The sequence below is a fragment of the Leptonychotes weddellii genome, chromosome 6, assembly GCF_054177405.1.
Source record: "Leptonychotes weddellii isolate Sample4059 chromosome 6, ASM5417740v2, whole genome shotgun sequence".
Lineage (NCBI taxonomy): Eukaryota > Metazoa > Chordata > Mammalia > Carnivora > Phocidae > Leptonychotes > Leptonychotes weddellii.
In genome coordinates this window covers 69,803,439-69,828,989 of record NC_138374.1, presented here as the reverse complement: position 1 = coordinate 69,828,989, position 25,551 = coordinate 69,803,439, and the positions used below count along the sequence as shown (strand labels likewise).

General features: G+C 45.9%; 1 protein-coding gene across 1 annotated transcript; it reads right to left on the bottom strand.

Moving 5' to 3' along the window:
* Positions 1-6,211: 6,211 nt before the first annotated feature.
* On the bottom strand, positions 6,212-23,128 carry ACTA2 (actin alpha 2, smooth muscle). Its single transcript, XM_081824346.1, has 9 exons — positions 22,971-23,128; positions 18,752-18,905; positions 17,099-17,227; positions 14,441-14,551; positions 12,607-12,691; positions 12,105-12,266; positions 10,365-10,556; positions 8,714-8,895; positions 6,212-6,501 (listed from the first exon to the last, which is right to left on the bottom strand). The coding sequence occupies exons 2-9, from the start codon at positions 18,878-18,880 to the stop codon at positions 6,358-6,360; spliced, it is 1,134 nt and encodes a 377-aa protein (XP_081680472.1). The 5' UTR covers positions 18,881-18,905; positions 22,971-23,128; the 3' UTR covers positions 6,212-6,357.
* Between the last annotated feature and the right edge of the window lie 2,423 nt (positions 23,129-25,551).

The window sequence follows — 25,551 nt, the reverse complement described above, 5'->3', positions numbered from 1 at the left end:
ACGTTGCTGTACATCTGAAATCCCATAATTACATTAAAAAGAACCATTCATGAGAATGTGAATAGCTGTTATTCTAGTCCCTGTGATCTGGTGTTCAAATGCCTTCAAACAGATTTACGGAATTAAGAAGATAGTTTTCAGTTGATTAAGTCATACTAGGTATTAGTTTCCAAGAACAAATTTCTCTAAAAGAAAGGGTTGTGTTTTTTTTAATTAAAGCAATATATCTTATATTAAAGTTTTATACTTACGCTTTTAATCTTACAATATTTTTTATAATTAAAATAATTTAATAAAATCCATATTCCTGTATATGTTTGAATGATCAGAGAGGAGCTAGAGAAATGGAAAAGATGACAAAAATCCAGGGGAGAGAACATTACTTAGAAAGGAAACTAGCCAGAATTCAGCATGCAGTTGGGGCAGTGTAGAGGATGAGGGAGAGGAAACAGAGTAACAGGGAAGGGGTGGGTAGGATGAGTGTTGTAGACTGCCGTAGCGAATTTGCTTGAAGTAAATACCTTGGGCATTATCTAAAGCAAAAGACACTCTAAAACCATGGAGATAATTTTTCCCCTCCAGCAGGGAGGATTACCTACACAGCCACATTTATTCAAGTTTAAAATTCTTCTGTGCAGTTATTCCAAGAGAGAAGTGCATGGACAGACTGGTCAAAAAATAAGTTTCACAAGGTTTTCTCTCACTGAAGGCTGATGGACAAGAAAAACAAAACAAAACAACTAGAAGACGTTTGCTCTATTCCCGAGTTCAGGCAAGGCTTCTTCACTTCTAGAAATGAGGTGTATGAATTCCTGATTTGGCAGGTTCCTTGCAGCAATAAAATGTTGTACTTATTGAAGTTTTTTTGCAAGGCAATACATTATATTTTTTTCCTGTTTTTAAAAAACTATTTGTTGAGGTAAAACTCACGCAACGTAAAACTAACCATTTTAAAGTGAACAATTCAGTGACACTCAGTACCTACGTAATATCATGCAACCACTACCTCTGACTAGTTCCAAAACATTGCCATCACTCCGAAGTGAAACTCCTCACCCACTAAGCTGTTCCTCCCCATTTCCTTCCCTCTGGCTTCTGGCAACCGCTGACCTGCATTGTCTTTATAAATTTATCTATTCTGGAGATTTCATATAATTGAAATCATACAATGTGTGAACTTTTGTGTCTGGTTTCTTTTACCTTAACATTGTGAAGGTTCATCACATTGTACCAGGTATCAGTACTTCGTTCCTTTTTAATGCCTGACTAATATTCCACTGAATGGATATGTCACAATTTGTTCATCCATTCATCCAGTGATGGATGTTTGGAATGTGTCCCCCCTTTGGGCTATTGTGAATAGTACTTCCATGAACATGTGTGTAGATGTCCTTTTTGAGTATCTGTTTTCATTGTTTGGGGGTATATACATAGGAGTAGAATGGCAGGATCATATAGTAATTCTATCTTTAACATTTTGAGAGACCACCAAACTGTTTTCCATAGAAGCTGAACCATTTTGCGTTCCTGCCAGCAATGTACAAGGGTTCTAATTTCTGCACATCTTTGCCAACACTTATTTTTTTTTATGATAGCCATCCTAGTAGGTGTGTTTTGTAGTATCTCATAGTGGTTCTGACAGAACAGTACATTATTAACTTAATTCTTTTAAAGTCAAAATTTAAAAAAATATTTATTTAATCTCTACACCCATTGTGGGGCTCGAACCCACCACCCCGAGATCAGGAGTCACACACTCTTTGACTGAGCCAGCCAGGCATCCCAAAGTCAAATTTTAATAATAAAATCCAAGCTGATTATGAAGATGCCTGAGGCTTCTAGAACTCTCTGTCATCACAGATTGTGGGACATCCAGTCCCAGGCATTTATCAAGGTCGACTCTTTTGACTGGGTAGGATTAGAAATACAGGAGAGAGGGGCGTCTGGGTGGCTCAGTTGGTTGAGAGTTTGCCTTCAGCTCAGGTTGTGATCCCAGGAGTCCTGGGATCAAGCCCCACATTGGGCTCCCTCCTTGGTGGAAAGTCTGCTTCTCCCTCTCCCTCTGCTCCTCCCCCTGCCTGTTCTCTCTCTCTTTTAAATAAATGAATAAAAAAAATCTTAGAAATACAGGAGAGAGAACTGACAAGAGCCATACCAATGGCACTTAAATACTACTTTTATTTGTGTGAAACTCAGTGGTTGATGTATTCACACGGGAGAAGGCTACCTGGGAACATCCATCTGAAATCAAAAACTTTTCCTTTTTTTAAGAACAAGGGCTAGTTCTTAATTTGAAGGATGGAATTTTTGTGTGGACAGGTGATGCCATTTTGTAGAGGAAGATCTGATGTTGGATGATTTTAGGCCATTTCTTTTTTTTTTTTTTTAAAGATTTCATTTATTTATTTGAGACAGAGAGAATGAGAGAGACAGAGAGCACATGAGAGGGGGGAGGGTCAGAGGGAGGAGCAGACTCCCTGCAGAGGAGGGAGCCCGATGCAGGACTCGATCCCGGGACTCCAGGATCACGACCTGAGCCGAAGGCAGTCGCTTAACCAACTGAGCCACCCAGGCGCCCGATTTTAGGCCATTTCTTAAGGGGTTTCGGGTTGTAGCCGCTGCAGAGCGATCTAAAGAGGGGAGGAAATGATCAGTCCAATGATAGGACAGAGGAATAAGCTTCAAAACCAAATGTGGAGTGTAAGAAAGAGACATGACCTAAGAAAGAATACGAAAATACCGTCTTTGGATTTGGTGGGTCTAGAGTGCCACCGATTTTTCTCAAAGGGACATCTGAGCTTCAGCCTCTGAAAAACTGTCATTAACTATACTACGTAAAAGCCTGTGTCCTCATCAGTTTTCCTGAAAGATAGCATATGTTACAAAAGCAGCTGGCAAACTGTAATCATTTATATTCCCTTCAGACTTCAAAGGGGGCATGGAGTTATTACAAGAACATTCTAGAAGAGCTGTAACCATCAGGAACAAATCAGAGAGGCAGCAGTCCTTGGATATTCGTTTTCCCGGATACATTTCTGAAAACGGGATGACGAATTTAACCCGCCAGATGAAGCACTCGTGAATGGCACATGAACCCGACAGATACCAACTTTCTCACTCAACATGGCTGTCATGGCCTGTAACAGCTGTCTGATTTCAAGACTGACGTTTCACAGAGAAAACGTTACGAACTCTGCTTTAGAAAATCACAGTCAGTCATAGTCAGACTTCTGAAGTCTGTGTGTGGTTTGATGCTTTGGGGTTCTTTTTTCAGTTCCACATAGGGGTACCCTGCCTCATCTCGGCCTCTGCCAGGAACCCGGGCCACCTACATCCTACTTCTCCTTCCCCAGCCTCAACCCCCTCAGGTCCCCGCCCTGTTTTCCCGGTTAACTCTAAGTTTCTCGTAAGCACTACCTCCTCAGGGGGGCCTACTGGTCCCTCATAGCCATATTTCCCTTTTTGTGATCCTCACAGGGCACGCTAGCTACCGGTGTAATGTCCGTCTTCCTGACTAGAACTAGACCGGAAGTTCCGCCCACCAGAGCCATGCCTATCCTCTCTGTATGGTTTATCGCTGTCCCAGTCCTGGCTGACAGCAGGTGGCTCTTCAAGCAGCACCTGAATTAAGTTGGGTCTCCCGGGAATGACCATGACTTGTACATCCATTTTTCAGACTCTGATATGTAACAGCCACATCTAGGACTGGGTCATTCCCTCCTCTTCCTCCTCCAGGGGTTCCTTCCTCCCCTCCAGGGTTCAAGAGGCAGCCAAATATATTGCTGGTTTTATCTCCTCGAGATTCATATGAAGCTCATCCACAAGACTCTGACACCTGTCCAGCCCTTCAGATCACCGGGCATCTTGTGGAATCAAGGGGAGGAGGTATTGATCTGAGACTGGGCAAAGGGGCGTAGGCACTTAAGCTGGGTGCTCACAAGGAAGGAGCATTTCACGGATGCCCATTTAGTGAGTGGTTCTAGTTCTCCTGATTTCTGCCTCTGGCCATGGCGCTTTCAGATTCTTGGACTTTCCCAAGCCCTTATTCCCTTATCAGAGAGCTCACATCCCCTGGTGATAGATATGAAGTAAAAAAGTGCAGCGAATTGGTTTTACTCTATGTAAACCCAATAGTGAGGATGGGAACAGTTGGTGACTTTTGCCTGAATTACAAGAGCGATCTGTTTACAATTATCTGTGCACTAATGCCCAAGTTTAGGTTCTAGTAGGTATGGAGCGCCCTTGCCTGGTAAATGTAAATCTGCAATTGGGAAATTTCCCTCAGTCATAGCATGTTACAGCGGTTCTCAAATTTTGATGTGTGAAGGAATCATCAGAGAAATCTGATTAAAACTTAGGCTCCCAGCCTCGGATCCAGAGATTCTAGCTCAACTGGGTTTGGATTATGACCTTGGGATCTGCCCACTTAAAATGAGCCCCCAATGAAGTTGACCTGTGTGGCCTACGTCTTGAGACCCACTGGCCTAGGGGCTAAGAGTTGGGCTTGGAACCAAGGTCAAGTTATCCCTCTGCCAGTGGTAGGACCACTCAGAGTCTCAGGTGGTCCATCTGTCAAAAGGCAGTAAGAATATCAACTCCATAGGGTTGTCGTAGAATAACATGAGGTCCTAATATAAAGGGTGTGGTATGTACCCAGCACATGCCAACTCTTATTATTTGTAGCATTAATATTAATTAGCTCAAGCTACAGGGCCAGAGAAGACCAGGAAAAGCTTGGATTTTCTGGGCCAAACAGGCATTAAGTCTTGGGTAAACCTGTGCAGTCAGATGCTGCATTGGACAGAGACGTCTCCCTCGAAGGACAGCCAATGATTGCTGACCCCCACTTAGACTTTACCACACAAGAGAAAAGCAGTGCCCAGCTGGGGGGCTGCTGAGGGCACTGAACAGCCTGGGCAGAAAAGCGCTTTGAGACTAAGGCCCTTATGAGTAGGGAAGGTGTTTCTATGCTTCTTTGTACCTCCCAGGCCAAATGGGTAAAAGAGAAGTTGAAGACAGCTTCTCTGTATAATGATATTAAGGGAACAATTTCTGTTTTTTCATCTGTAAAACGGACACGAAAGTAATATTGTGCCCACCTTGTTCTGAAGAACAGATGAGGGAGGAGATATATAAAACCCTTTGTGTGATGACTGACAGAGGTGGGCCTTGGAGACTTTTGTTAACTTTCCCATCCCTTCTGGTGTGAATATATCTGTAGCATCTTATTCGGACATACTGATCAGGAGAAAAGCAACTGATGATCGAGTTGTGTAATGAGATTTTAGAGCAGCGTTTCTTATTCTTTTAGGAATCTCTTCCCCTGAAAGACTCTATACTTTCTTTTAATACACCTACAGATGGCCTCAGCTTACAATGGTTCGACTTAAGATTTTTCAACTTTATGATGGTGGGAAAGCAAAAGGTATTTGGTAGAAACTGTACTTTGAATTTTCATGTTTCCCCAGGCTAGCGCTGTGTGGTAGATACGCCCTCTTGAGACTGGGTGGGAGCAGCGAACACAGCTCCCAGGGTCCAGGACAAACACATTTCCTGCTATTTCGGACCCATGCAGTCATCCTGTCTTTCGCTTTACAGTATTTCATAAATTACATGAGCTATCCAGCACTTGTTTTTTTATAGAACAGGCTTTGTGCTAGATGGTTTTGCCCATCTGGAGGCTACTGTCAGTGTTCTGAGGACATTTGAGGTCGGCTGGGCTCATCGACCATGTTCCGTAGTTAGGTGCCTTAAATGCATTTCGACTTGCAATATCTCCAACTCAGGTTGGGTTTGTTGGGATGTTCACTCATTGCAAGTCGAGGAAAATCTGTATGTTTATTGTTTCACATGTTTCATATATATTATAATCATACATCTGTGTATCTATAATACACAGTTATTGTAATTCTGTTTTTGCACATCAGGCGCCCAGTACTGAGGTTAGAAGACAGCAAGGTAATGTAATGACCCGGCAAGTTGTGAAGTCAGGGTGGACTATCCTATTGATACACTTTCATCCACGTTTCCATTTATCTCCCGTGTATTTTCAAATTCTTTCCACGGACAGCATTTAGTCCAACTTCCCAGCTTAGTGTGAGCGAGCCCGTCCTAGCGGTGTCGTGCCCCAGGATCCACCACTAGGGGGAGCCACTGGTCCACCTACAGAAACGGGAGCCGCAGGGTGCCCATCAGAGGCCAAGTCCGCAGGTTACCAGTAACATATTTCAGATTTATTAAAAAACACATAGGTAACAAGTCAGAGCTTTGGCTAGGAATGATTTGGAAAAGAATTGAAGGCATTACTCCACATAACGTTCACAGTTGTGTGCCAGAGACAGAGAGCAAGGACGTGTTTTAGAAGCATTTGCGGTGGACAATGGACGGCCCGGCCTCGTCATATTCCTGTTTGCTGATCCACATCTGCTGGAAGGTGGACAGAGAGGCCAGGATGGAGCCCCCGATCCAGACGGAGTACTTGCGCTCCGGAGGGGCAATGATCTGTTGGCCAGGATGAGAAAGAAGGACCGTTAGCACGCTAGAACAGGGCCGGGCATTCCCCCAGGGTGCAGACTGGGTGGACCTCGCAGGAGTCCCATGGACAGCGGAGACCGTCTCAGCTGTCAGACACCTGGCCCTAACCCCACGTTGACCCTAAGCCAACGGAGGCGACTAGTGAATTTAGAGACTCTCCAATGAGAGTCTCCGAGCTTACTCTATGAGTCTTCTTCCACCTGTTTAAGGCCACTGACATGCACTGTTTCACACTGGAGGGCTCAGGGTGCCCTGCTGGATGACCATTTCCCTGGGGTAGGTCCCAGTAAGCTGCCCTGGCTGGCTCTCCTTGACTCATGCCAGGGGTCCCATCTACCCGCAGGAACCCCAAAACATAGCTACAGCTGAGCACTTCCCAATCTTGCTCCCGACTTGGATACTTAGGTAGAGACAAATATGGAGACTTGGGCAAAAAGACAAGGTATTTCCGAAACCACGGTGGAAAGGTTTAATTTCTGTGTATCCCCCAAGCTCTGTTTGAACGTTTATTTTTCATATACGTAGCTGATACTTACTGAGCACCTACTATGTGCCTAGCGCGATGCTAAGCGTTTTACATGTATTACCTCAAACCAGTTTAGAGAGTATTGAATTAGTGCCATGTCACACATGGGGAAACAGAGTCTGAGAGAGGTTTACGTAACTGATGTAGGTCACACTGGTTGTGCACCTGTCAGACCCGATATTCAAACCTGGATCTCTTCCAGGTGTGGTTTTGTTTTGTTTCATTTTGTTTTAGAAACAACCTTTCCATTTGGGGGTAATTTTAGTTGGATAGACAGGTGGTAGGTAAAAGACAGTCCAGAGTTCCTATAACCCCCGCCATCCAGTTTCAGTTTTCCCTAAAGTCATCACCTTACGGCCCCAGATTTTTTAACGGGTTTTCTCTCCCCACACGGGAGCCCCACGTTCCACATTCGTGTTATTCGAGAAGCCAGGTTTGGGGAAGCAGGACCGGGCCAGCTCTGGCTGCTGCCGCCGTGTGTAATACACCCCCACCCGGGCAGGCTTTGTCAGTGAGCCCAGAGCTGGTTGCATGTCTCTCCGGCAGGTGTTCGAGGGAGAGGGGGAGACAGCCGATCAGAGGAGCATTCAAGAAACACCAGCCTCAGGAAACTGTCTCTCCTCTTACCATGCAGTCTTTCAGAGCCTGTGATGCAGGCAGAGAGCGTCGCTCTCTTTCTGTTATCGGCAAACCCTCTTCAAAAAAGGACAAGGGAGTGCAAATAACAGAGAATGTGTTTGAATACTTCTCGCGTGCGCGAGTGTGAACTGCAGGTGGAGTGTCCTCTCTTCTGCTCCCTGGGACACGGGTCAGAGAGTCCCAGCATGGCTTCTGATTTCAGAGCGGGATAACAGCTTTTGAGAAGTCGCCAGGCACACGTAAGTTGCCTCCAAAGAACCATCTCTTTTTAATCTCTGAGTTCCTGCGACTGGGACTCAAAACACATAACATAAGGGTCTTTGGTAGCTCAGGGACCAAGCTTGGTCATCATGGAGGGATTCTGTGCTTCTGAGCACCTAGATCAAAAGGAGTGCCAGACAGAGAGCTGAAGATACCACTCTTAATTCTTGGCCACTGAGCTGTGATCACTTTTGGAAAAAGAGTACATGCTCTAGAATCTACAGCATTTAAACCTCTTTGGAAACACGTCTGGCTCATCTCATTTTTTATAATGTTTTATGTGTGAGATGCACTAGTTCTGTGATGGGGGAAAATGACACCATGTCTACTTTTAAGAGATATAATGGAAATCATCTAGATTTACTGTGGGGATCATTTCACAATATATGCAAATATTGAATTACGTTGTACACCTGAAACTAATAGAATGTTACATGAGAGTTACATCTCAATAGAAAAATAAAGGGCTATGCTCACACAGGGAGCTCTGATGAACTTCACTCCTGAAAGTAGCTGACGGACAAAGGTAATTATAGATTAAATTTTGTGCAAAATAATTTAGCTTCTCTGATGAACTGGACTGACTTAAATCCTATAAAGAGCAGAACTTGTGGATAATGGACCCACTGCTTAGCCCTGGAAACCACGAGCACACGTGAGCACGACGTGGCCTCTGAAGGGCCCGTCTCGTCTGGTGATGGAGTTGGTATCATAGCCTGAAGCATAGCTGTGGCACCTGACCCTGAACCATACCTTGATCTTCATGGTGCTGGGCGCCAGCGCGGTGATCTCCTTCTGCATGCGGTCAGCAATGCCGGGGTACATGGTGGTACCCCCCGAGAGGACGTTGTTAGCATAGAGGTCCTTCCTGATGTCAATGTCACACTTCATGATACTGTTGTAGGTGGTTTCATGGATGCCAGCAGACTCCATCCCTGCAAAGGAGACACGGGCCATGATCCTTGGGTGGTGGGCAAAACCCAGGAAGAGCTGCATGGGCCGTTGGAGGGTCTTACGTTGGACTGAAGCTAAGTAGGCATCGCAGTGTGGGAACCGCCCATCCTTAGAGTCTCCATGCGCTCCCACCTCTCATCTAGTGAGGAAGCCTTGCAGCGGCACCTCCAGGGGGCAAGGGCTGATAACCGACTCACCACTATGTGGGGTTCAAGTAAGGGCGGAGTCTCAGGCTCCCCACAGGAGGTCCGGTGCAGAGCTCGTGCCCAGGCACAGCTCAGGGCTAGCCCAAGTCTCTCTCTGCCTGCTCTCTTGCTCGCACCCCTCAAAGCCAAAGGGCACCGAATCCCAGGGAAGGTGATTCATCCGATTTGGACAAAGGCTCCTTTTTCTTCAATTTTGATAATAGTTGTGTTTGGGGTTGGTTGTTTTGTTTTGTTTTGTTTTGTTTTGTTTTGCTTGCCTGGATTTTTAAAAATTTCTGATGTGGGTCTTTTGAAAAGAACCTCCAGGTGGCCCTTCACCTTTTGCGATGCTGGAATGTAATTGTAATGATACCTGATTATTCATTATCAACAAGGTCTAATAGTTCCTGAGTGTTTGTTTCGGCCAGGTGTTGGGTTAAGTGTCCCACACTGTACTTTTTTTTTTTTTTTTTTTTTAAGATTTTATTTATTTGCGAGAGAGAGAATGAGAGACAGAGAGCATGAGAGGGAGGAGGGTCAGAGGGAGAAGCAGACCCCCCCGTTGAGCAGGGAGCCCGATGCGGGACTCGATCCCGGGACTCCAGGATCATGACCTGAGCCGAAGGCAGTCGCTTAACCGACTGAGCCACCCAGGCGCCCCTCACACTGTACTTCTCACGGCCACCCTGTGATGCAGGTACCATCACAATCCTCATTTCATACATGAGGACACGGAGGCTTGGGGACATTGAGTGACCTTCCCGAGATCATGACAGGAGAATTGAGACCCAAGCCCGGGCTCATCCCTCCCAGAGCCCACCCTCTGTAAACAACTATGCTAATATTTGTCCAAGATCAATGCTAATGTAGGAACGGGCTCTTCCGCTTTCCTCTCCCCCCAACCCCTGCACTCCTCCCAAAGTCTCAGCATTCAGCACACCCTTCCCATCCCTCGATGGCTCCACTGTGTCCTCAGCACAGGCAATATCTGATTTTTTCACCATACTTCCCACACCAAGGATGCTTTTGGCTTGACTACAGCGTAGACCGTGTTTGCTTAGAAAGAAAACTCCTTTCCTGACGTTCTTCTGCTCTCTCTAGAAATCTGACACTCTTTCCTTTGCCCTGGTTTAGAAATGCATTTGGTCTTGCGGCCCCTGGCCCAGGTCCCCACATGCAGAAGGGTGCTGAGAGCCAGAGGCTGGCTGGATTCGGGGGGTTAGGGTGCTCCCCCCCCCGCCCAGGGACAGGACGCTGAAGCCTACCGATGAAGGAGGGCTGGAACAGGGTCTCTGGGCAGCGGAAGCGCTCATTCCCGATGGTGATCACCTGCCCATCGGGCAGCTCGTAGCTTTTCTCAAGGGAGGAAGACGACGCAGCTGTGGCCATCTCGTTTTCAAAGTCCAGAGCCACGTAGCACAGCTTCTCCTTGATGTCCCGGACAATCTCACGCTCAGCTGTCAAGATACAAACATGAGGGTTTGTGCAGGTGGTGAAAATCCACCCACCTTACTTGGGTCTCTCCTCCAAGAAGGGTTCCTTCAAAAACATGTGTAACTTCGATATCATGCAAGCCAAAATCCATGATGGCAATTAAACTCTAGGTCCTCGAGGGAGCCACTTCTGTCCCTAGCAGAGGGATAGGCTCCTCAAAAATATGGTCTGGAAAATGCATGACAGGAAGAAAAGGAGCTAGCTAAAGGCACAGAGCAGGGCATCCTTCTATACGTTACATTTGGGATTTTTTTTTTTTCAGGATTAACTATTCACTCTCTGTTACAATTGTCTTATAATAGTTTGTCATATTGGATTTTCAGTTGACCAGGAAGTCTTATGCTTTGGGGCCCCCACAGTTTTCAAAAAGCTCCAGAGACCCATGTTGCCCGGCCCAGGTAGGTCCCAGTTCACACCGCTGGCATATTCATCACCTTCCAGAAGGAGGCAGGCCCTGGCTCAGGACCGGTCCTAGCCCAGGAGGCTCAGGGATGCGTAGTGAAGGAGGTGTGGAAGAAGCAGGCAGCCAGTACCTTTCAGACTCCTGCACTCTGAACTTCTTTTTTTTTTTTTTTTTTTTTTTTAAGATTTTATTTTATTTATTTGAGAGAGATAGAATGAGAGACAGAGCACGAGAGGGAAGAGGGCAGAGGGAGAAGCAGACCCCCTGCTGAGCAGGGAGCCCGATGCGGGACTCGATCCCTGGACTCCAGGATCATGACCTGAGCCGAAGGCAGTCGCTTAACCAACTGAGCCACCCAGGCGCCCCTGCACTCTGAACTTCTAAGTGTTGGCTGCACCTAGGCCCCTGGGGCCTTTTGGAAATTTTCTGGGGTTCTTTTGTGGAGAGCAGAAGAGGAATGTAGGAATGAATTCAACTCCCTACCCCAGAAGGAAATTTAAAACCCACAGAGCTCAAGCTCAGAGTCTATAATAAACCTCAGGCGTGTCCAGACACGGAAACATGTGGACACCACCAGCTCGATGGGGGGAGGGCAGGCAGCCAGGGCCATGGGCACTGAGGATGCCCCAACGTGTCCAGCACCAGCTGAGGTCGCCTCTTGCAGATACAGACGGGGCGGCACCAGCTTGGAGGCCAAAGACACGTGAACAGCTTTCTGCTGGGTTGGCCTTCAAACTAGCTAACAGTTATTGACTAACTGACTCACAAATGTGGAATTACTCAGTGCTGGGAATTCCACGTGCTTGGTGTCGTTCAATACAATAATCATGTGAGGGGTGACCCCCCATTCTACAGATGGTTTGGTGAGGTTGGGTCACCCTGCTGGCGGGGGCAGGACCAGGCCCTGGGCCCTTCCCTGGTGTCTCCAAGAGCGCCAACCATCACTTTGAGCCAAAAAGGCCGTGCTTTGTTGTGGGCCTTAGAGTCAGGCCTTGCCACCCGCACGGTCCCCTCCCATTGTTTCCCTGGATGGTCACCAGGGTCCTGCACGTCGCTGTGAAGGAGACGCGGGCCCTTCGCCCCCAGCCCTCCCTCCCACCCATCTCACCGGTTGTCACGAAGGAGTAGCCACGTTCAGTCAGGATCTTCATGAGGTAGTCGGTGAGGTCACGGCCAGCCAGGTCCAGACGCATGATGGCGTGGGGCAGAGCGTAGCCCTCGTAGATGGGCACATTGTGGGTGACCCCGTCCCCGGAGTCCAGCACGATGCCTGGGGGACAAATGGGCACGATGAAAGTGACCGCAGCAGCAGGTGCGTGGGCCCTGGCTGGCCGAGTGGCAGGGGAGTTTCTGAGCCTCTGATTTGAAAGAGAAGAGAGAGAGCATGTGAGAGCATAGGACAGGCAGGACAGGGCTTGGGGAAGATAGAGAAAGAGGAGGAAGAGCGAGAGAAAAAGGCCTGCTGGAAATAAGAGCTCGAGGGCTTGTTTTTCAAGGTGGGCTGGCATTAGGCTTGTCAGCTCTAGCCAGCCCCCAGTCCGTCCAAACACCATGTTTACAACCATCAAACCCCATCATGGACGGTGCACCCAACCTGGGCTCCCACCTACCAGTCGTGCGTCCAGAGGCGTAGAGGGACAGCACTGCCTGGATAGCCACATACATAGCCGGGACGTTGAAAGTCTCAAACATAATCTGCAAGGCAAGCCAAAGCACTGAGTTAGTGATGCTGCTGCCAGTCTCGGCCAGAATGTTCAAGAGAGCGCCCCCTGCAGGTGGGCTCAGAATATAGACTGGCTCTGGGCAGAGGACGCTGTGCCCTGAGGGTGCAGGCAAGGGAAGGGGCTCTGTGCACACATGACCGGTGGGGGTATACAGCTGACCACTGTGGGCTTCCTTCCTGGTCGCTCAACTGTAAACGGAGGGGTCTGGACTAGGCGAGCTCCCAGTGTGAGCAGCCTAGGACCTGTTCATGATATCAAAGCCAAAAGATAAAGAGAAGATGACATTCAGGTTCAGACTTCTCTGGTCTACAGAAGGAGACCTTTGACCAGAAGCTCAGACTGGTTGGGAAGGAGCCCATTTCTGTGATTCGTCTGAGGTTCCTGTTCATCTGTTCCATGTTTTCATGTAGTTGTTGAGTCAATGTCAGGCCTAGAATCCAAGGCCACTTTGGCTGCAGTGGAAGGGACCTTGATCCTGGAAGACGAGAAATGCCCACTGGTAGCAGAGGGCCCTATATGAACACCAGTGCCTCAGCTCACAGTCTGGGGACAAGACCAGAGCCGCTGCAGGTCACTCGTGGGAAGGCTGCGCACACGGAGATGCCCACGGGCCTCCCCTTCCCCATCCACCAAACCCTGCTTGGTCTATCCACCAGAATATCTGACATCGTTTGCTAGACCACCGTGATTCCCAACTGCTTTTCTGCCCCCACACCATTCCCAGGGACAAGAACACCCATCAGAAACGACATCGCTCGCCACATGGAGGGACACCCAGGCGCACAGAGGTCCCCCTGCAGAGAATGACCGCACGTGTTGGTGTAAGCACACCAACCCAGAGCTCTTCTGAGGAAAAGGCCCTGCAGTATTTACAGTTATTGACCCCAAAGATCCAAGGTCAACTGCAACCTCTGCCGCTTCTAGCTGTATGACCTTGGGACACTCACCTCGTGTATGCGATCCTTGAATTGTTCATTTATATAATCAGCTATATCATTGTATATTCATTTATAGAATATAATCTGCTTCACGTTGTTCAGATTTAAAGAGACAATGCACGTAAACCGCTTAACCCAGAGCTTCACTATAGCAAGCATTAAGCTGACACTGGATGCTTTTATTTGATAGTTCATCCAAACTGGAAGGCTTGTCTGGCTGGTGGAATGGATGATCTACTGGAAAGTCTTTGAGCTTCAGACAAGTCACAATGATGACAATAAAAACTATTATTTGTTAAACGTTTATTATATCAGGCACCGCAAAACACATTTGACATTTTGCCTCATTGATCTTCACATCAACACTTTGAAAAATAATAGTACTAGTCTTATTCCCAACACATAGACAAGGAAACCAGGGATCCAAGAAATTAAGTGGATTCGTTAAGCTCACGTAGCTGAGAAGCGACAGATCCCTGGCTGTATGTTACCCTGCATTTTGAAATGATTTCTCCTTAGAAGTTTTTAACTTAACACGTCCAACCTTCCCCATTACATATTCTAATTTCCTATTGCTTTTGGAGTCAAGGGGCAGTTCCCTCCCATAAGGATATGAGTACCATCAAGATGTTTCTGTCCTTGGGAATCCCCAAGTTCCTGGAAAATTGTTGGTCTGCAAGTGGGCTGTTGGGGTGGGCCTCCTCTCTGCTGTCCTGTCCCATCCCTTTCAAATAGGACTCTCCCCAAGCCCCAGAGTGCTAGATCCTGGAGCGGCTATTTACCTGGGTCATTTTCTCCCGGTTGGCCTTGGGGTTCAGGGGCGCCTCGGTGAGCAGAGTTGGATGCTCTTCAGGGGCAACGCGAAGCTCATTGTAGAAAGAGTGGTGCCAGATCTAGCGGGGGACCAAGGAGAAACACAATGAGGTGATGTTGTGGAGGGCTGCGGACCCCCAGAAAGGGACCAGAATGAGCTAGCTGAAACTAGGACCAAATAGTATGTTACGAGCCCTCACGAAATATCCACTTTTTACTGACACAGAGACTGAAGCTCAAAGACTATGAGTAACTTACCCAAGGATTCACATCAAGGAGGTGACTCAGCGAAAACCCAAACCCAGGTCAGTGGGGCAGGATGGCTTAGCGGTTGAGGGCACAGGGTCTAGCTAGCATCAAATCTGGGTTCAAATCCCAGCTCAACCACTTCTTGGTTGTGCAAGCTAAGGCAAATTTTAATCCTTCCCAGCTCACCTCACCATGGGTAGTATGAAGATAACTAGTATGTCTTGGCAAGAACCCTAGAGTTACTATTTACTCCAGCACCTGGCCCAGAATAAATACTATTATTATTATTAATCAACCATACCTTTGTTTAAAGTAATCTCTATGCCCAATGTGGAGTTTGAACTCACAACCCCGAGATCAGGGGTCTCATGCTCTTCGGACTGAGCCAGCCGGGTGCCAACTATATCTTTACCCCTACTACCACTTTAGTTAATATTCATGGGAAAATGATTTAGTTTAGCAAGTAAAGGGACAAATGAGTGAATGAATGAATAGATGAATGAAACTGACCTGAAAATCTAGTTACCATTTTTAATACTTTTTGGGAAATTTCCCTCTGCAACCTATGCTAAGAAGACAGGTGTCCCCGTCTCCACCTCCACCTCCTCCGTCCCCCTCTCTACTCTCCAGGGCTAGGAGAAGCCTGCCTTCATGCACACACTCCAGACCTTCCATTCGTGGGCAGATATTTGGCCTTCAGGTGTTTTGAAAATAGCCTGTGCCTTTTGATAGCGCATCTGTATGATGCACTTGGACATGAGTGTGTTCGCTTCATGATTGAGCATCCTCTTTAATCATCAATGCCAAAAAGAACAGACCATTGTAAAAAGGGCCAAATTAATTATTTTTAAGGGCCTGAAAAGTCTTCGTTAGCACTAGGAATATTAGATTCATCCAGAACTGAAACAAAACAAAACAAAACAAGAACTGCTTGCAAAAGTTTTATAAATCCACCAAAGCCAGATTGACTTTAAAGATTCTTTATCTTGTTCCAGTTTCTTTGGTTTTGAAGTTGTGGTTTCTAAAAAGGAAAGAAGGCTCTTGAATGTTGTACTCTTTTGATGGAATAAAAGTAGCAGAGTGCTCAAGAAATTCCGCCCGAAATGTCACATTGAGCAAACAACCAACCCCTCCCCACCGCCGGCAAACCTCTCTCTCTCTCTCCAGAAGACACTTTAAATTTCTGTTTTAGAAATGACGAAATGCTTTATTCATCCCAATTCTCTAGGTGCATGCAAGCTGAGATGCTGCCAGCCTCATGGAGAAACTCTTAGAGTATTTCCTACTGCTATTAATACCTTCTCATCTCTGCAAATTGCAGCTTTAACCAAATCCGGCATCTCAGACAAAGCAAACCTAATGAAATGCTGTTGAAGAGAAGTAGAGTCCTTGGCATTATTACTGATAAATTCTAGCAATACTATTTTCTTTCTCTTAAACTGGTGAGACTGTGTGTGTGTATGTGTGTGTGTGTGTAGGGAGCTGACAAATAAAAGTCCAGATATTGTGGTTCTAATATTTTGCAACATTAAAAAAATTAATGTCATTTTCTCATTAGCCTGTCTGCTTTTTCTCCAATCACTTGTGTTTCTACGATGTCTAATAACAAACATTAAAATCCTAGGATTTGGGGCGCCTGGGTGGCTCAGTCGGTTAAGTATCTGACTCTTGATTTCAGCTCAGGTCATGATCTCAGGGTAGAGAGATCGAGCCCTGCACTGGGCTCCGCCCTGGGTGTGGAACCTGCTTAAGATTCTCTCTCTCCCCCTGCCCCTCCTCCCCTCCCCGCCCTCTAAAAAAAAAAAAGTCCTAGGATTTAACTCTTCCCATAAGCTCTTTTATATGAAATTGGGAGATAAAGCATTCACTTAATGCAACACAGAGAGGTACTTTTCAAAATATTTAAAAATTTTTGTCAGTTCCTTGTGCCTCAGTATACTGGGAAACGTTCAGGAATGTACCAAATCTGCAATGTCATGGGTCCTGCTTGTATAGTGAAAACTAAAACACTTAAAAAAATGTTCAGGGTGATTAATGAAAAGCTTTCCAGCATGGATGGGGCAGAGGTGGCTTGGCTCCTCTCCTCGCCTGGGAGGCACAGCCTTTCTGCTGCTGGTGAGCAGGGGGGGTGGGGGTGAGTTAATTCCCCTGGCTGCGGGCCCTGGGAGGGTAATCCAGTTGACTGACCCAACAGACTATTAATTCCCACCCCTGGCAAAGGGCTACTGTTCTCATCTGCCAAACAGTCTCCCTCTAACTAGTTTATAAACCCTGTTAGGCAAGGGATTTTTTTTTTTCAACAGTAGCAAGATGTTTTGAACCAGGCCATGGAAAATTATGCATCCTGAAGGCTCAACCTACAGAGAAGCTCCCAGTACCTTTTCCATGTCGTCCCAGTTGGTGATGATGCCGTGTTCTATTGGGTACTTCAAGGTCAGGATTCCCCTTTTGCTTTGTGCTTCGTCACCCACGTAGCTGTCCTTTTGTCCCATTCCCACCATCACTCCCTACAAAGATTCAACACAGCCTGAGTCAGCCGCCCCCAGAACTTGTGAACTGATGATGATCCAATCACAAAGGGTTAAATCGTTGCAATAGGAAGTTCCTCTTTTGGTGCCAGCAACTTGACATTCTGTCTTATGGTCACTATGCCCTTAAGCAACGTCCCTCAGTTGATGGGCAACAGGCCTGAATCAGTCTCTAAATAGCAGAGGGCCCCATGGGTAAAGCAACCTTACATTGTATTTTTTTTATCTGCTCTGTTTCTTACTGAGCTCTGTTAGGGCAGAGATTGTCATTATAACCAATTGCCCAGCAAGTACTTATCACTCAATAATTACTTGTTAAATGAATGCATGAAATTTTACATATAAGTTAAATGGCACTTTGCCTCTTATAAATCCTTGAAACTATACTGTTAAAGTTGTCACCCACCCAAGAGATGTGAATATTTTCTAACCATTATAAGCAAAAGCATTATATAGGCAAATGACCACTCAGTGCTTGATTTCTAATAGATAACTCCATAACAATCAACATTAAGACATTTGCCTAAACTAGTCGGAAGTATGTTTTTAATCATTAAAGTGAAGCTTAAAAAAAGCAACAAGAGAAAGGAAATTCTCATTGTTGGGATTTTAAATGGCACTGGAGTGACTTTCAGAATTGCAAAACAGTCGTGGTTACTAGAGAGCCATGACTAGTGGTTTGTGCGAAGTATCTCCATTGCACACAGTTCAGAGGCTGATTTCAGATTTCATTCATTGGAAGAGGCTATTATTTACTCTTATGACTATATGCCAAACTGAGAGCCATAAATATCAATCAGATAAGCTCAATTCGCAACTACGTTGCTGATGCGAAGGAGAATTTCTAAGGTGAAATTCTCCCCTTTTTACCATGTGGCTGCCCCCAAAGTTTTGTTTATACGTAACGTCCTATAAAATTACCAGGTGGCTGTCCCCTATGTCACTGACTCCTAAAATATGTAAAACTACATTTGGTAGCAATGCCTCCTTCCATCTAATCTCAAGATCTTTGAGAGTGAGTGATCTAGGCATTTATTTTAATTTCCTTCCAAAGAGTGGCTGTGGTATGCATTACTAGGTAACTCACAGTATTTCTGATGATGATAATGACCGTATCGAGACAAAAAGGAATTGTGAGAAAAGGTTAACTTTATGTCTGATAGACACCCACCGGATAATCTTTCTACATGGTGTATGAAATTCATACTTATTCCTAGACATCAATCATCAGAGGTATGTTTATAACAAGGTTACATAATTTCTGGGCAGAGAGCAAGAGACGGTCTGTGGATACCCACGGACACACAGACATAGAGGGACCTCGTCTATAGCCCCGTTTCTCTCTATTCCAATCAGAATTGTTTTTACTGAATACATTTGATGTGCAACATTGTGTGAGTTTAAGGTGCACAGCCGTTATCTTGATACATTTCGATGTTGTCATGTGATTGTCAATGTTGCGATATTTATCGCGTTAAGTAATTATGGTACGATATTGCTCACCTGATGTCTGGGGCGTCCCACGATGGATGGGAAAACAGCCCTGGGAGCATCGTCCCCAGCAAAGCCAGCCTTACAGAGCCCAGAGCCATTGTCACACACCAGGGCAGTGCTGTCCTCCTCTTCACACATTTTGATGGAGCTGCTTCACAGGGTCCTAGGGGAACAGGGACGAAGCCCACCCAGCTGTCATCCCGAGATCATGGCACTTGACTGACCACTCCTACTCTCTACTCCTAGAGCGCACACCACAGGCCCTTATCACAGCATTTATCTCAAAGTACTTTAATTAGCCTGAAAGCTTTTTACAAGCCACAACTCAGAAGTCCAAGTTCATAACTGGCCTCCAACACAGTGGCTGGCCCATCATCTGAGAAGCACTTTAAACAATGACCAAGCAATGGGCGCCTGGGTGGCTCAGTCGGTTAAGCATCAGCCTTTGGCTCAGGTCATGATCTCAGGATCCTGGTATTGACCCCACGTCGGGCTCCCTGTTCAGCGGGGAGTCTCCTTCTCCCTCTCCCTCTGCCCCACCACCTGCTCGTGTTCTCTCTCTCTCTCTCTCTCAAATGAATAAATAAAATCTTAAAAAAAAAAGAATGACCAAGGAAGTGAATGAATGAGCAACTGTAGAGCACAGATGGGAATATCAGACTAGGAGATCAGATCTTCACAGAGACAAGTCATTTGTCATATGTTAAAGAAGTTTCTGGCATTTGCTGTCTGTATCAACCCAAACACATTTTTCTAGATAGGTTATCACGTTTAAATATTTTCTTAACAGGGCAGACTTTGAGGGATGGGCAGCATGGGAAAATTTGGAAATGCTGAGATATTGAAACGTTTAATGTAAAGTGTTGAAAAATCTCTTCTGGGACCTGAGAACTGTTATTTTACGTTTGGAAAACCATTAGAGCTAATTGAAACTTTCTAAGACGGTGCTTTAAATTTTAGGGGGCCACCGTTATTCTCCATTAATAAAAATCACAGCTAACCTAAACTTCCAAGTGAAGGAGAGTCTAATAAATTACACATCAGGTAGTAGAATACCTTCCTGCCATTAGAAAAGATAAAGGATAGGGAAAAGTATATTCCATGTAAGAATGATAGATTAGAGAAAATAACATCATATGATTCTATTTAAAAATGTATTTTATGGGCGCCTGGGTGGCTCAGTTGGTTAAGCGACTGCCTTCGGCTCAGGTCATGATCCTGGAGTCCCGGGATCGAGTCCCGCATCGGGCTCCCTGCTCAGCGGGGGGTCTGCTTCTCCCTCTGACCCTTCCCCTCTCATGCTCTCTGTCTCTCATTCTCTCTCTCACCAAAAATAAATAAATAAATAAATAAAAAATAAAAATGTATTTTATGCATTGAAAAAAGATTAATTATATTTACCAAGACGTTGATGGGTATTATTTTGAAGAGGGGGGGGGTTTGTGTTTTTAATGATCTTTCCTGGGTCCTGTCATGTTTTCTAAATTGAACATGTATTCTTTTAGTAATAAAACAATATTTTTAATATCCTACTCTTATGCTTGGATCCTATCACCAAATTTGAAAGGTTGGAGCAAAAGTAGCAACTTTATAGATTTGGGAAATTGAAGGTTTGTTAGAGAGACCGTTTTCATTCACTGCCTTCATTTTTATTAATGAGAAAACCCAGAGGAAGTATTTTGCTCACGGGCACGCAGGGCGTTGGAGGAGAGTTGAATCAGAGATCAGGTCCCTTTGGCTACCTCCTTGACTTTCAGTTTATATTCCCTTGCATTTTTCCAAGCAGAATTAGGTGGAAATATCTCGTAAAGAGAGGGACACCCAGAGTTCTCTGCTCGACTTCGAGATCTTAAGATTTCAATCTGAGGAAGATTCTTCTAAGTTGGTGAACTCACTGCACACCCAGACCCAGATATAAAAGGCAATTCCTTTAAGGAAATTTCTGGGGTGTGAGGAAAAGAAAATGCTTTTGCAGTTGGAGTTCTTCCAGATCATTCCCAGGAAATCAGTGCTATATCTTTCCAAACGCCATGTAACCCTTTGCAAAGAGCATGAACCTCAACTGAGACCATGCATTTTAAAATCTGGGACAGGTGCTATTCTCTGCAATTGACAAACAAGGAAATCAAGACTCAAGGAATCGTAGTGACTTGTCCAAGATCCCAACACTGGTAAAGTTAGGACCACAGAGATGACAGAGCGTGATGATTATGGGCTTATGCTCTGCAGTCAGACTGCCTGGGTTTGAGTCCGGACTCCACCCCTTAGAAGCCGGGTGACTTAGTAAAGTATTTAAATCTCTAAATCACAGTTTCCTCTCTGTAAGACAGCAAGAAAATCAGTACATGCTACATAGAGTTCTTATGATGGGGGGTTAGATTTTTTTTAAAAAGCATTTAAAATAATTTGTAGTGGCATACACATTATGAGTTCTCAATAAATGTTACAGTTATGATGATTAGTATCATTATATAATTATCCTCATTATCCACATCTCTGTATTTCTAGTCTTTGCTTTCTTTCCAAGCATAGCATGGAGATCCTTGACCTGTGGATTCCACTTGTAAGAATGCTCTTTCCATCCCCACCCACCTTTTCCCTTCCCAGACACTGGATTCTGTTGGGCATTCGTGTGATCTGGCTTCCGTCCTCGCAGAACAAGAAGCTGGAGGAGAAGTGAGAAATGCAGAGGAGACAAGACAGAACAGGCGGTAAGAGCTGGAAGCATGTGTGAGATGCAGCCAGCTCCAAGCGGCAGGCTGTCTGTGGATGTGCTAAGCAGACTTTCCAAACCAAAAGAGTTGAAAACAGGATGAATTATTTGGAAATCGGACACTCTGAAAATGCGACGAGACGATCACCGTGAGTGCACATGTCCTTACTAACTCTCTTCTTGGCCAGGAGGGCTTGAGGGGGGTGGGGAGTGTCTGAATATACTGCAGAAAAGGGAGGCTGACCCTCAGCATCGGCAAGCATGCAGAAAAAACATCTCAAAATTCAGTAAAAGTGTTTTTATTTGGCAAAAAATGTCCAGAAGGGATTTTCTAATCTCTCGGATGAGCACTGTCGTTAGAGAAGAAGTCTCTGTGTCCCCAGAAAGAAGCTGGCTCAGTGATTTACAACCCTTATCTATAACCTGAATGAGCAGCTCGGTTTGGAGGTTTGGAGCAAAGCATTTCCTAATTAGGTAAAACACACTCGAGTGTCTGCTTTTGGAACTGCCCCCTGGTCAGGGGGGTTGCTCCAACTGCCTCGCGTGCATCTTGTGCCAAAAATGAGTAGTTAGTGGCGGGGCGGGGGAGGGGGTGGGGGGGTGGGGAGAACACTACAGTTCCCAGCTCATCCGTCTTGAAAAGCAAACCATATTTAGTCATGGATCACAAAATGGAAGGAAAATCTCAGCGTGAAAACTCCAGTCCGGCCTGAAGCAAGCCAAGCCCTGATTTACAGCGAAGTTGAAGTTCAGCCTGGGGTGGCAGGGCTGGCTCCGCAGTCCTGCCAGCCTCACCAGGGTGAGAGAAATGCAAACCGGACTTCCCATAGGCTGAGAGGCGAGCAGTTGTCAGATGCACGCCCTGCTCCCTCCCTCTTTATTCACAGAGAAAGATGCAGTGGGTTTCCTGCTGCACTCTGTGACAAATGACCAGTGGACCGTGCGATGCACATCCTGAAGTATAAATTCACAGACATTCTCAAGAGACATGCCTTTCCTACAGAACCCACTACCAGTCAGAGCCTAGGAACCCAGATGCAAACGCACAAATAGTCAACATCAAAGACCAGCCAAGTAGACTCTGTTCACTTCTAAAACCCACTTGAGGCACCTTGGCTGCACCAGAAACACAGTCTAGTGAGAAATCCCCACACAAAACCTAACCGCAAACAAATGCTGGAGTTGCCAGTGTCTAAATATAAATAAATATGATTTACTGGAAATAGCTAGATTGCATCTCTGAAACGCCCTACAAGATCTGGGCTGCTGACTTAGTATAAAGAGAGTGACACAGAGATTCCATTCCGTCTTCCTTTTGCCCTCCTCCCCCACACCCACCTGCAACGTTAGGTAATTAGGAGCTAAGAGCTACAATCCTTTCACTACTACAGTGTTCATTCAGAAATTTCAGAGCACGCCAGCCCAGCCAAATCTCCGTAGATGACGTCTGGTTGTCCTGAGTAATATCAGAGCTGCTGGGATCGGAAGTCACATCCCTGGGTCCGTGCCACTTACCGTGACGATGCTCGGCTGGGCTCCTCCGCTCTGGGTGGTGTTCGGGGAAGCTGAACGCTGAAGGGTTATATAGCCCCTTGGCCTGCTTCCCTCCCACTTGCTTCCCAAACAAGGAACGAAGACAGACTTGGGCCCGGCGTTCAGGCTAACACAACCATATAGGGACCTCAGCACAAAACTCTCTAATCTGGGTGGCCGGAGGTCTGGGTCTCTTCCACCGCATTCCACTGCTCTGCTCAAGGAACGGGAGGCAGCTCAGCTGCTTGCGGCAGATAAACAGCCCAAGCCTCCAGAGCACCTGCTGAGATGCCCAGAGACACTGAGCTCGTGCACCCGGGCAGAGGCACATTCCTGTTGTCGTGCTGGCCTTCCAGGGCATTTCCTCACGACCCGAGCCCGGAGAGGAGTGGCTTCGAGAAGTAGGGACTTTAAAAAACTCTTCTACAAAGGTGGCCTGCAATGAAGATATTGCTTCAACTGTTCATAAATAGAGAGAGCGCCCTGATTTAATGGGTGTCACGCTGTGTTTCTAAATCGAATCCACATGTGGTGTTAATAGAAATAGGAACTGAAGTGCAGACAGGGTTGACCAGCCCATGTTTCCCAGAGGAGCCTGGGAGTCAGCATGACCTTAACCACTTTAGTCCTTGGGCACATCGGAAATGTCCACCGTATGTCACCGAGTGATTTAGCAGAATGATGAGGGGCCACCGTTTGACCAGAGTCCACACAGCGCCCTGTTACAGAAGCAGTTTGGGAGAGAAAGGGGAGTGTTCAAGGGTGGGGGGAGGTCTCTCTGATCCTCCTCTCTACCTGCTGACCCATTTGACAGGTGACAGAGAGAGACAGGCGACCCAGGCATTTCTCAAAGACAGGGAGTCAACGGGCGTGAATCTGGCTTTAAGCTCTCATTCCCAAGGGTCGGTGGGTAGCTTCAGTGTTTGACATTTGTCTGCTCCCTTCCTCCAGGCCATGGTCCTAACTAAATTCGTAATAGAAATCTTATTGATGGATATCATGAGTGATTCTGGACGGCTGATACGTGAGAACGGTACCAGAATGAATGGCTTTATTTTACAGCTAGGGCAAGCTGTTCACTTATGGTACCAGGTCTGGTACCTTGGATTTGTGGCGTGCACGCACATACACGTGTATTCATCTTGGAGAAATGGCACTGTTGATTATTAGAAAATTTCAGATGGCTTAAGACTACATAAATAATAACAGGTTTCTCTGTGTTTTTCAGAATCTGTCAACTGTGTCTAGTTTTTATCAACCAGAACACACGACGGTCTGCATGTTCAAACATGAAGACTTCACAATATAACATAAAATTGGGTTTGGGGGACTAAGCCAGTGGTTTTTGATCCCAGGGACCAGGTGAAGCAAAAGTTCCTTGTTTTCCTGGTTAGAGGGCAATTTGACTAGAGGTCGTCTCCCCATCTCGGGCAGTGTCTGTGTCATGCTTGGTCACTTTGTAAAGTGAATATTCCTTTAAACACCAAAGACAAGAGTTGTGGTATTCACCTTATTAATTCTTACATCAATTCCTGCCTTGATTACAGTAGAGTACAGCCACGGCCCTGACAATAACCAGATTATGATGTAAACAGACACACAAGGAGACTCGAGATTTAGTTTTTCTTATGACTTTTTCCCTTTTTTTCCTTTCTCCCTCCCCTCCTTCCCTCCCTTCCCCCCTTCCCCCCTTCCTTCTCTCTTTTCCTCCCCGCTCCTTTCTTTTCTTCATCTATGATACTAACCAGGGAGGACCTATAACTGAAAATAAATTTCTCATCAAGTGATTAAATGGTCTCATTGTCTGAGTTTGAGATTTATACTTCCATGCCCCATCCAAGTCCCTTCACTGAGAGAAAGCAGCACCGCCTGAGTATGTGTGTGCACAAAGAAATCTCCAGCCAAGTGGCCAGTTACCTTCTGTATCCAAGGAGTTATGAGCCAATTAGCGAAACAGAAGTGTCTGATGACTTGGTTGCAATTCAGGAAAACTCTAAAATAAATTCCAAACCCTAAGCACACAGTCAAGAATCCTCTCCAGATGCACTGTTCTACAAACATGACACACACCCTCTTGGTAACATTATCCAGTGATGATTTATTATTGTAAATCCCTGAAGATCTGGGATAAGTTTCATCCTCTCGGGGGCCCAGTCTAGAGCTGAGTAAACAGTGAGTGCTCAATAATTGCCTAACAAGTTCTAGATTATTCTCTAGTCCCATCACCTTGTAGACTTCAGTTAGACCATGTCAATCCTGGCAAACAGCTATACCATCTGGATTCTGGTAAGGAAAATGATTTTCTGCTGCTATTGAAAATTTGGGCTGTAGGAATTGCTTTCTCCAGACTAATCACACTCATTGGCTATTTTGTATTTTAATCAGCTTGTAAAATTCATCTCATCTGAGAAGACACAGTGAGAGAAAGGCACCCTGCCTGTCTCCCGTTCTTGACATTCTCCAGGTTCTGGAAATCTCAGATCCAAAGGCTGAGTTGTCCTAAGACAGCCCAAGCAGACAAAGGCATGAAGCCCATACTGCACACAGCCCCTCTCGCTTCACC